Genomic DNA, 12,371 nt, shown 5'->3' on the forward strand with positions numbered 1-12,371 from the left:
TCTGCATTCGCTCAGCATTATTTTCTTCACAAAAGTGAGACAGCCCCAAAAGTATGTGTCTTCAGTGTAGAAAAAACATCCCTGGAAATGTTCTTTCCCAAGGTTTGGTTGGGCAGTCTTGGGAGTGCATTTAGTATCCATGTTGTCATGTACTGTTTTTTCTTACAAAAGGCTGATGACTGTGTATTGCGTACAGTTCCCATCTGCTGGGAAGAGGGTGATAGGACCGAGTTATTTGTTTGTTTTCTGTGAGATATGCCCATGTGACAGATTTGCTTTTCGTGCCAGGATTGGCACACAAGGGACAATATGCTCTGCTCTTTTCTCTCTCTGCTTGGGATCTGGCCTTGCTCCTTTTCTCTGATTTGATGGTCTCTGTGAGGGTGTGTGATTAGGATTATGTCAATCATCTGTGTGTTGTTTACAGACTGCTTTGGGAGAGTGGTCTCTGTGAGGTGCTGTGTTGTGTAGCTTTTCAAGTTGTCTGTATTTCTTAGGCTGTAGCTGTTACACAGAAACAAGCCTACAAATTAATGTGGCCTAGCCTTCAAATAATTTGTCATTGAAATTAGAAACTGTTACATAAAGAATGTGTGCATCGGATACCAACATTAGTAGGTAAGCATGCAAATTTAAACAGATTTCTTCTACCTCAAATCTGGATGCTTGGAATTTGTTAGAGAATGCCACATTGAGTTAATTTCATCAGTAGCTATAATGACCGTGAAGCACCACACCGAAAACAAATGCTGCAAAACACTGGAGGCAATTGAATTTTGAAGCTCTCCAGGTTGGTAAACTACTTCACTGTAAAATGGTTTATTCAGATATCACCGTTGGCTTCTACTGAGAGCAGCCACTGAACTTTTCATATGCTACTTTTTCACAGTTTGCATATGAACTTTTCCATATTATACATCATTTAGAATGACCTTCAAGGTGAAACCAGGACTTGGGTGTGCTTTTTTAAGCTCAGATATTTTGCTGTGTTGTCATAAGTAAGCCTCTGTAATAGTCACTGTTGAATAAGGACTTAACATTTGGGTTCGCACACAAGCTCTCACCCTTTATAAGCAGACCTCTTTATAATGTTCTGAAATACAATGAACATGTGTAGTTTTTATAGCCTGTTGACTTTTTTTCTCTAAGCTTTTGAAGGTTTTAAGGGCATTCAAAACAGATAGTGCCTGGATCTAATACTAGACCTGACTTGCATAAACGACATAAATGCTGACCCCACAGCACCTACACAGAGATGCAATTTAATAAATTCTCTTTATTATGACAGGAACCTGCTCAGTTTTTTTCATTTTTCTTATTTTATAGGTTGTTTTTTTGAGTAATTTCACCCTTTCACCTTGTAAATAAGAGATATTGAGAGAACGAAATAATATAGGAAGGCACAAATAATCTGTAAATAATTAATATCATGTTCTTAATAACAATGCTATAATTAGTGCTGCACAAACTAAAAGGCTTATAATAAAAATAGATTTTTTTCCTGTATTTTGACTTCATGCTTTAATTGCATAGAACTAAGTTCTTACCCCTCACTTAAAAGACAAAGAAAAAAAAGTGTTTTGCTCCTTCTAAACTGTAGCAGAATGATAGAATTGTAACATGTAATCTTCAACAATACAGCTATTTTAAAACCAAAACACCAAATAAATGTGGGAAATATTCACTTGTGAGTTCAGCATCAGCAGCAGAGCAAATCCAATGCCTGTGCTAACAATGTAGTAATTAGAGTAAGCAAATCCATCAGAAACCTTTCCCAAACAAAAGGAGAGACCTAGAGGCTCTTTCTTATTACTACCCATCCTCATTTGCCATTCTTACCCCACCAGCCAGGATTCTCAGAGCACTGTTTTTGACTTTTGCTTTCCTGCCATTTTTCATTACAATGGTACTTCTTTTTCATTGCACTTTCTGGCACTCATGGTACTGGTGATAGGAAGGATGACCTGCCATGGGCATGCAATTTGTGCACCACATGAAGTCACCCTGGGACTGCAGCAGTAGACCCTTTTAGACAGAGAAGTAGGGATGCCTCTATGACCCAAGATAAAGTCTGAATTTTTAATTATTTTTTACAAATAAGGTTACAAGTAGTGAATATTGAGGTAAATCCATGGAAAGCAACAGATACAAATTCTGGATCTAACTTTGGAGATTGGCTCAACACCTCCATACAGGTGTTTCCCCAGATTTCTCTGTTTAAAAATATGTCTGGTTATATCCTCCACAGAATGTGGAAATGTCAGTTGCAACAGCTGAAGTAGGAAAGAGCATAATGGTTCCTCTCCCAACAGCATCCAGACAGTTGTTACATTACTAATAGGACCAGAAGAACTCATATTGTAATGGACACCTCATAGTCCTGTTGGTCAGTGATGCAAATGCAAGGGGTGGCTTGCGGAGGGAAGTGCTTCAGGATTAGACATATTTCTCTTCTCCCAAATCCTGTATTGGGTGATGTGGAGAGTCAGGTTATGCTACTGTGATAGTCCTGAGCACACAAATGTAACCAAGCCTCGGTCATGTTTCCTTTCTTCTTCCTACTTGGAACAGGCAGGCAGTTGGGCATATTTTCCACTTCTGAAATCCATGTTATTACTTGGCATGTTTGCTGTTTGACTCAGGTACTGAGCTGGCTGGAAACGTCCCCATTCCAGATGGCCAGCTTCATGGTGTATTTAGGGCATTGGTACAACCAACCCTATGTAGGCTAATGTACACCAGCACAGACTGAGGGAACTGGGGTTGTTCACCCTGGAGAAGAGAAAGCTCTGGCGAGACCTGGTAGTGGCCTTCCAGTACCTGAAGGGGACCTACAAGAAGGCTGGAGAGGGACTGTTTCCCAAGGACTGCAGTGATAGGACAAGAGGCAACGTTTTGAAATTAGAGAAGAGTAAATTTAGGTAGGAGGAAGCTCTTTACCAGAAGGGTAGTGGAACACTGGAAAAGGCTGCCCAGGGAAGGCCCCCTTCCTTGGAGATACTCAAGGTCAGGCTTGGTAGGGCTCTGGGCAACTTGATCTAATGGAGGATGTCCCTGCTTACTGCAGGAGGGTTAGACTAGATGACCTTTGGAGGCCCCTTCCAACCTGAGCTGTTCTGTGATTCTATAAATCCTGTGCCCAGTTCCCACTGACTTAGATGTGACTTCCTAATTCCCTTGAGATATTTTGAATTTCTTAATTTAGTTATATAGATATTTTTTTTATTTCTGCCTCCTGAATTAAAGTTCATCAATACATCTTAGCTTATAAACAGGATGGAAAGGAAACTGCAAAGGGCACGTTCTTCTGTGCTTCCCTAAGTGGGAATGGATACAAGTCACCTTCTTTGAGAATTTTTGTGAGCAATTTTGATGACTTTAGGAGATTGAAAGTCGGTTACAAGTTGTTGTGGGCTTTATTTAACAGATACTTTAGACTCTGAGTCTCTCACTGTACTCTTAATTCCCACTATTTCCCTTGTAAAATACTTCTGCAGTCTCATGATTAAGTTACAATTTGTTTAGCTTAAGCAATGGGAAAATATTAAAATGCATTAGGTTACAAATGTTGTGGATTGTTGGCTTATTTATATCCTCTGTCATCACTACTGGGCTAAACCAGGCAATTAGATTTATGGATGCAAAGTAGTAAAATGCAATCTGAGGATGAAAACGCTCAAGTTTTCATAATATTTAACTTGAGTGCCCTTTTCGGGGCTTCTGGAATTTCTGGAAATGTAGGTTTATTTGGAAGGGATAATTTGTGATAGTAAATAAATAGACAATTTTTATGTAAAGTGGGATATGCTTTCTGAAACTCCCCCAACAGTTGGCATTAAGTAAAGCAGAATAAATTATGCTATTTCTAGTATGAACTAAATCATGCACATTTGAACTTGTGTTCACTAAAAACATGGTTTGGCCTGGCTGAGGTGAGGTGGAACTCTAGGGAATGGCTTTCACAATGGCTTTTGAAAACATGAGAATAGAAGAGTCTTCTCTTTTGAGAAGAAACAGAAATGACATAATGAAGTTTTGGTGATCAGTTTGATGTGTATGTGTGTAGGGAGGTCAATTTTCTGTTTCTTGTGATGAGAACTATTTTCTTATTACTGCAAACTGGTCCTGATTACACATGGAATATCTGGTTGCTGTTCTAGCTCAAACAGGAATGATGCATGTCAAATTTCAGTGCAGCCCTATCCAGGTGATACATAGTGTTTAACTGCTGTCATTCAGTCTTTATGTTAGCTGTTGTCTCTAAAAGAATGTTACCTTATTTGTCTTTACCATAGAGCATTTTCTCACTTCATGCAATTACTAAAAAGTTCTAAAGTAATTTTGATAGCAAAAGACAACCATCTTTGCAATGTAATTTCCTGTACCTGTGTCACAGCACATTAAATATTAGCTCTCATTTGTCAAAAGCAAGCCAGCAGCTATCAGCAGCCTGTATGTCTTGGCATTTCAGGTGGGGAAATGGGAGAATAACTCACTGAGCCTGAAGTACTCTGTCTGGCCAAGGTACAGCTCTTTCGCAGACAGTGACCCAGATGATAACCACTTGAGTATTGTCACCCTGGAGGAGGCTCCCTTTGTCATTGTGGAGGATGTGGATCCTCTGATGGAAAGCTGCCAAAAAAACACCGTGCCATGTCGTAAATTTGTCAAAATTAAGTAAGTAAATTCACAGCATTCTTTCTTTTTTCATCAGTGCAAAATACATTCCTCTATTTTCTCATGAATTCTTTCCATTGCTTCTTTCATTGTATAATGAATTTGCTGTTCATTTCCTCTTGCTTCCTATCTTTACTTTTCTTTCTGCATTTCATTTCCTCTTTGTTTTTGCCTTTCCCACATGGGGTACTCTTGTTTGTACATTTTCCTTCTTATCAAGTTGAAAGACTCTGGTTATATACATGTAAGTCACATTGAATTAACAATGAGATGGTATATTTATAGTAAATTCAAAGTCCACTAGAATTAGCCCTTTTCAGTCACATGAAAGAAGAGTGTATTCTGAAATGGGATTGTTTTAATGAGTTCTCTTTGAATTATTTCCAGCACTGCTGAAATATGCCTGCTTTAATTAGTCTTTAACAATTTGAGAATGTCTCCTATTGAAAGTGCGTGTTTATGGTACAGCAAAATCCACTGCAGCATAAAATGCCACTGTGACACACCACACAGAGAAAAGTTCTCCTGCTTTGATTGCTCTGTAACTTTGGAGGGGTTATTAGAAATCAGTGGAAAATTTCTCATTCTGTATTTACTGGTGGTGTTTAACTCATTCAGTGCTACAGTCTACATATTTGTGAACTGAATATAGTAACATTTTTTTTTACTGAGCAGATGTTGGGGAATATAATGCATGTTTCTGAATATTTCCAGAGACTGCTAAATGATTGTGCCTAAGTTCCTGCAGTCCAGAGAATATCTTTTCCCCCCCTCTGACCTTATGGTATTTAGTCAAGTTCTAAACTATTTTTATCTTAATTCTAAACTCTTTTAAAGGCCATAAGATGCTGCCTTGGCCTCTGGAGATGCTTATGCTAAGAAGTTCTACAGGTTATGAATATTTCAGAGAAAAAATAAAGGGAAAGCCCTCATCTTTGCACTCAAGGTGGCCTGAAATTTACCTTTTCAAAGTGCAGAGAGAGGTGCAACGTGCATTTTCGATATGGTGAACTGCTGTGCTTTCATATAGGTTACATGTTGGGAAACCCTTTAATTACTAAGTGCCATGTAGTCTTACGTCATGAGAACAAGAGTAATAGATGTTTAATCTAAGCTGAAGAGAGAAATTAGTAAGAAGAGACTGTATTGTCTTTGTTGAGATGGGAGGTGCAATAGGCTGGATAATGCTGCAGAAAGATGTCATTTAAGGTCTGCTATTATCTTCTCTTTACCTCTTGCCAAGTAACTGCATTATGATTAGTAAGACCCACACAGATTGTCTAAAGCATCTGTGGGTTTTTTTCTCCATTGATTAAGAAAAATATGGCCACTCACAAAAGGTTGTCTCACAGTATGCTGAGTCTTGTTGTTGTGGTTCTTCTGTTTTACCCAGTAGAAATCTTTACACCTTTCTTCTCTGTTGACAGCAACTCAACTAATGAAGGAATAAATGTAAAGAAGTGCTGCAAGGGATTCTGCATCGATATCTTGAAGAAGTTGTCTAAAACAGTCAAGTTCACATATGACCTGTATTTGGTGACTAATGGGAAACACGGCAAAAAAGTCAATAATGTGTGGAATGGAATGATTGGTGAAGTAAGTTCTGTTAGGTAAAAGAGCTCCTAAGTAAGAACTTAGCAATAATTGATTGTAATTCTTTTGAAGAAATGAGGTATTCTCTGCTGAGTAATATTGGTGGTGTCTTCTCTTTGTGGATCAGGTGGTGTATCACCGTGCAGTTATGGCTGTGGGATCTCTCACTATTAATGAAGAGCGCTCAGAAGTGGTTGACTTTTCAGTGCCATTTGTGGAGACTGGCATTAGTGTCATGGTGTCACGGAGCAATGGCACAGTTTCACCATCTGCTTTTCTAGGTATGATTCTTCACCCCATTCAGATTACTTAATTGCTTTTCTATAGAGTTGGGTAGGGTTCAGTGTTCATCAGAGTTCAAGGACCTCTTTCTGTTAAAGTGTGAATTTTACCACCAGATATTGCCAGGCTGATTAACACTATTATTAGCCCAGGAGGATAGTGCTGTTCATTTCAGAAGTGAAAACCAATGTCAGTGATTGCAATAGGAAAAAGAATCCCCCAAAATCTTTGGCTGGGAAAATTAACCCAAAACTGCTTCTTTGCCAAAAAATAATTTATGCTTGTTTAGCCCATTATGAATGGTTTCATAGCCTTTTAGCATTCACAAAGCAATTTTAAACTCCTTTGTAGAATAACTGAGAAAAAGAGTTACTTATGATTAGAAGAGATCTGATGCTATTTTGTTAAGTTATCCCTGGCTTCTGAACTGCATACCACTGCACTGGAGAGCTTCTGAGCATTTTCTCTGTGGATGCAATTGAACAGCAGGATGATGCAGTTAACAGTGGGCATATAGCAAAGAAATTAAAGGCTGTGAAAAAAGGAGATGGGACATAAAGAAACAAAAACTTTGATCTTCTTTCCTTGCTTATTTCCTGCTTCAACTGTTCATTTCTGCTTTCATTATTTCCTTCTCCATCTCTTCTGGTGCTTATCACTCACTCTGTATTTGGTAGTTAGCCTGGGTTTCCCTGAAGCTGAAAAGACTCATGAAGTGGTTCTAAAGTGCCTAGAATATTCTTATGTTTCTAGCAGTGTATTTAGATGCAGTATTTTGAAAGATGCACAGGAAAAGAGTGCTGGTGACACTAAAATAATTTTAAGTGAAAAAAATTTAAAACAATTAGTCTTTTCCAGCTATCTTACAGAACAATTTAATATGTTCAGGACCACTAGGTCAACACTCATGCCATTTTGGCATCACTGATTGTATGGTTTCTTTTCAGATTGCTAAATAGAAGTTGTTTTTTTCCACTTCCACTGACATCACTTGTAGCCACCAAGGCTACACTCAGGATTGCTGGTGTAGTATCAGCTACAAGTGGGCAAATCATTTAGTCACAGAGCTTATTTCTTATGCCCATTCCATAAAGGCACATTATAGAGATAATGCAAATAAATATAGCAGAGTGTGTAATCAAACACCTAACAAGATTTTGTTGGTGGTTGCTATTTTTGTTTAATGAATGAAGAATATTTTTTAAAAATGAAATTATAAGAGCCTGTACTTTTGGTGACAATATCCAGATATTATCTTTTCATTTTTATAAGTTGCTGATTTATAAAGGTAATTCCTTTTAGAAATTGCAGTTGCAGCATGTTGAAATTGCTTTTCTATAGATGAAAATGAAAGAGCAAGTGCAGGGTCCTGCATCTGGGTCGAGGCAATCCCAGGCACAAATACAGGCTGGGCAGTGACTGGCTGGAAAGTAGCCCTGAGGAGAGAGACTTGGGGGTGCTGGTGGACAAAAAGCTCAACATGAGCTCTCAGTGTGCACTTGCAGCCCGCAAAGCCAATCAGATCCTGGGCTGCATCAGGAGAAGTGTGGCCATCAGGGCAAGGGAGGTGATTGCCCCCATGTGCTCAGCTCTGGTGAGACCCCACCTGGAGTACTGTGTCCAGTTCTGGAGCCCCTATTACAAGAGGGATGTGGAGGTGCTGGAACGTGTCCAGAGAAGGGCCACAAGGATGATCAGAGGGCTGGAGCACCTCTCCTGTGAGGACAGACTGAAGGAGTTGGGGCTGTTCAGTCTGGAGAAGAGAAGGCTCTGAGGTGACCTTATTGTGGCCTTCCAGTATCTGAAGGGGGCCTACAGGAAGGCTGGGGAAGGACTTCTCAGGATCTCAGGTAGTGATAGGACTAGGGGGAATGGAATGAAGCTGGAGGTGGGGAGATTCAGGCTAGATGTGAGGAGGAGGTTCTTCACCATGAGAGTGGTGAAACCCTGGAATGGGTTGTCCAGGGAGGTGGTCGAGGCCCTGTCCCTGGAGGTGTTTAAGCCCAGGCTGGATGAGGCTCTGTCCAGCCTGATCTAGTGTAGGGTGTCCCTGCCCATGGCAGGGGGGTTGGAACTAGATGATCCTTGTGGTCCCTTCCAACCCTGAATGAAACTATGAAACTATGAAATCATCATTTGAAGTATAAGTACTGGGATGTTTACTAAATATGCTGCAGACATGGTTAATTTTTGCTATGTTCTCTGTTTACCTCCTAAAAATGTGCTAGCAGCTGCCATCACAAGAGAGGCTGCTTCTCTCTCTCTTCCCCCCTCCCCCCAACAACATAGTTATTTGATTTCTAAAATGCATTTAATGTTATTGGTTTAGTTGGATCTATGTGGAATTCAAAAAGTAAAAATAACCACTTCTTATAAAGCTCTGTAGAATAGCATTACTTGTGAAGAAATCTGATTTACTGCACCAATAAATCAAGTCTGTGCTCTCAGAAGTATGTTCTGATTTTCAAATGTAGATGAAACTGCCACTTTACTGGAACTGACTGCGTTTTCCTGTGGCGTGCATAGCAGTAAAATGCTTTGCCATGCAAAATACTATCAGGCACATAACTGAATTTATTCACAGATTAATTTTGTTTCAGTTGAGTGAATGTCTAAGAATAGATTCATCTGACATAATTGTTTTAAAAGAATTTAAAGCAAAAATCTGTGAAATACATCATCTTTTAAAACTATGACTTGAATTCAGTGCATCAAGGATCTGGTTTTGTGATTTGTTACTGTGAGTGTAGTAATACACAGGACTGGGTCTGAACTAGACTTTCCATTCAGTGGTTATGTTCAATAGATCTAAATAACTGATGGGCTGTCTGCCTCTTCCTCATCTGCTGTGTTCTGGTTCTGATATGGGTGTCTCCTTCAAATAAGAATTTTATCCACATGAAAACATTTTTATATTGTACTAAAATTCATGCATGCTAGATCCCAAACCCAAAATGTCTAAAGATTCTGGGGAGATTTGATTCTGCTTTATTTAAACAAATAAAATAAGGGAGACTTCAAACACAAATTTATCTCTTTTCAGGAGAGAGAAAGTTTATAGATCAAGTCAATGCCTTCTTTCTTTGAGGCATAGGAACAGGAAATCTATGCCCCTATTTATTTCAGATATTGTTTGATTATTAAGTGATATTTAACTCTTATCACATCCTATTACCATATCCAGTCCTTTCAAAAAGTTGGTGTTTAGGCTGGTATTTGAAAGTGCTTTTAATTTTTCCTTTCTAAGCTGTTTCTCATAAAAACCTTTTGATTTCAGAATTTGCTTTCATATGAGAATGAGACTTTCAAAAGGATGTTTGCAGTTGGCAAAGTCATCATCTTCATTGCAAGTAGATGAAAGTGAACACAGAGGAAAAATGAAAAGATGTAGTTAGAATGCAAGCATGATTTTTTTTTCCCCTAACATTTTTTGTTGGCTTGAAAGGGAGATAGAAGTCTACTTCATTGAATTACCAACTGCATTGAAAGTATTTGTTTAGTTGCTTTTACTCTGCAGAAACAGGCATAATGGTTGGACCATTGTGTTGTTAAATGCATGTAACATAGAACACGCAAACAGGCTACCTGATTGTAGACTGAATAAGCAGCAAGCCAAGTCAGTTATTTGCCACTGTCAGTGAAGGCTTTGTGAAAGAAGTGTGCAGTGTTTGTTTTTGAAATGCAACTTGCAGTTAAGATTCTGACTTTATTAATGTTGTCTGTATACAGTAACAGCAGTTCTTTATTGCTACTTAGCTATTTGCTAGCATTTTCATGGGTAAAAGCTAATTTAAACAAAGCTACTGGGCTTGCCTGGCCAAACACATTAAAATTCTTGTGCTTTCACTGGTTTAATGAACTGTTTCTGTTTCTCTTGTCTGTTTTGCTGCAGAGCCTTTTAGTGCTTCTGTCTGGGTGATGATGTTTGTGATGCTTCTCATTGTGTCGGCCATGGCTGTCTTTATATTTGAGTACTTTAGTCCTGTAGGATACAACAGGAACTTAGCCCAAGGGAGAGGTAAGCTTTGCATTTTACATAACCCTGAAGCTATTAAAAAATCATGTATTGCACATCCCTTTCCCTCCATCTTGTAAAATAAACATATCATAGGATTAAACCAGTAAAAGCTATATTTGTTTTTCATCTAAAGTAGGATTTCTTGAGGCCTTGTATGCTCATGTTTGTATTCTAATTCACTGGGATAAAGACACAGGAGAGTAAGTGATATCAGAGAGGGTATTCAGGCAGATTCTGTGTTGTATGCTGCATCAGTTGTAGGATATCAGCTTAAAAAAGATTGGAATAAGTTCTACAGACTCCTGACTCTTATGAACTCATGGTTATTTCAGAGAGAATTATTTAAACTGTGTGTGATTTTGTAGATAATCTGGAAAAACAGGAGGTATGTTTCATGTAGTTCCTATAGAAATTATGTTGAACTCAGCCTTGAAATAGGGCCAATGACAGAAGGATGTTGTTTCCTTCTGTGTAGAAACCATGGTTATAGAAACTTGATTGTGTAAGCATACCAGAAGAACACATGTAATACACAGCTTGCCTTTCTCAGAGAAAGCTGCACTTGTCTATTATTAGCATTTTGACCTGAGAATGAGGATTCCATGTATTGCAGTGACCTCATCCTTTTATTTCTTTACTTACAGTTGAGAGTGCAGCCTGTTAATTTCTAAATCATACCTGCCTCATTTTACAGGAGATCTTCCAGCTTGGTGAACACAGTTCTGGAGACTATTACAAACAAGTGGTTCCTTCCAGATTACAATTGGCTTGCTCCCTGAAAAATGGGGTTATTATAATATTCAGATAACTGTATCATCTCAATTACATGTTAAATATGAAACCTTTGTCCAAAATAGACACTATGTTTAGGAAAGGAAAAATCAAAGGTCTGTATAGACACTAGGGAACTGGGGTCTAGGCTGTTCCTTTCTATACCACCTCATGTGCCAGAATTATTTAGTATACTTGTGGCTATAAATGCATCTTATGGCTGCAAAGGCATCTCATGGTACTAGACCTTCCTAACTTGCCATGCATCCAGTTTCTGTTCATTTATAACATGGGAAGTTTAAAAGAAATGAGACTCTTTATGATGATTATTCCTTTCTCTAGGCATTTTTGGCAGGATAAAGCTCAATGGTTATACAATCTCCAGTAGCATACACAGAACTTTGCACTGCTTTCTTGGCATATACTTTCCTTAAAATTGTAGCTTAGAAAATACACAATACACATCCCTGTACCAGCTCAGTTTCAAATGGCTCTAGAAGGTATTTTCATAAACCAAAAGTCAGCTCCATTGTGTTTATCTTAGTGCACTCTATCTTCTTAGCACTGCTGCAGAATAGGAAGAGGATAATCGGAGATGTCATGCTTGATTGCGTTGTGACAAATTTGCACTGTACTAGAGAGCATTTCTACTGAAATGAGAGCATGTACTGATGAGACCCGCTTTGGCTTTTATTCTTTTAACAATAATTAAAGTATTAACATAAATTAAAATGGAATTAATAACTGAATCCAAGTTTGTAATGTGCATCTTCTTGCATAGAAGGGCAGGGCAGGGGGTAATGTTGCAGGTGTCTCATCTCAGCTTATTGTATGAATTGCCATTTAATTGAAAAATAGGGGCTTGTAAAAAGGTCAAATGAATCACAGTCATAGGAGGCCTGTTCCTCTCCACTGAGGATAAAGCAATATGTGATGACTACCCTGTCCTTACCCAGAGCTGGTTAAGAACAAACTTCCCTTTATTCTCACAGGGGGTCTACAAACAGGGCCTTTGAAGTGGATAATAGCA

At 38.6% G+C, this 12,371-nt stretch overlaps 1 protein-coding gene across 2 annotated transcripts in view; it reads left to right on the top strand.

The window, feature by feature from the left end:
* GRIN2A (glutamate ionotropic receptor NMDA type subunit 2A) overlaps nt 1-12,371 on the top strand; it is a 186,758-nt gene that overhangs the window by 116,157 nt on the left and 58,230 nt on the right. For both annotated transcript variants that reach the window (XM_068147145.1, XM_068147146.1), the window contains exons 6-9: nt 4,472-4,677; nt 6,105-6,273; nt 6,398-6,551; nt 10,445-10,570. In XM_068147145.1, coding sequence (XP_068003246.1) covers nt 4,472-4,677; nt 6,105-6,273; nt 6,398-6,551; nt 10,445-10,570 — 655 coding nt within the window. The remainder of the gene's footprint in view (nt 1-4,471; nt 4,678-6,104; nt 6,274-6,397; nt 6,552-10,444; nt 10,571-12,371) is intronic.

Source organism: Melanerpes formicivorus, unplaced genomic scaffold (assembly GCF_026170545.1).
Source record: "Melanerpes formicivorus ecotype bairdi unplaced genomic scaffold, bMelFor1.0.p_v2 SCAF_14, whole genome shotgun sequence".
NCBI classification, from domain to species: domain Eukaryota; kingdom Metazoa; phylum Chordata; class Aves; order Piciformes; family Picidae; genus Melanerpes; species Melanerpes formicivorus.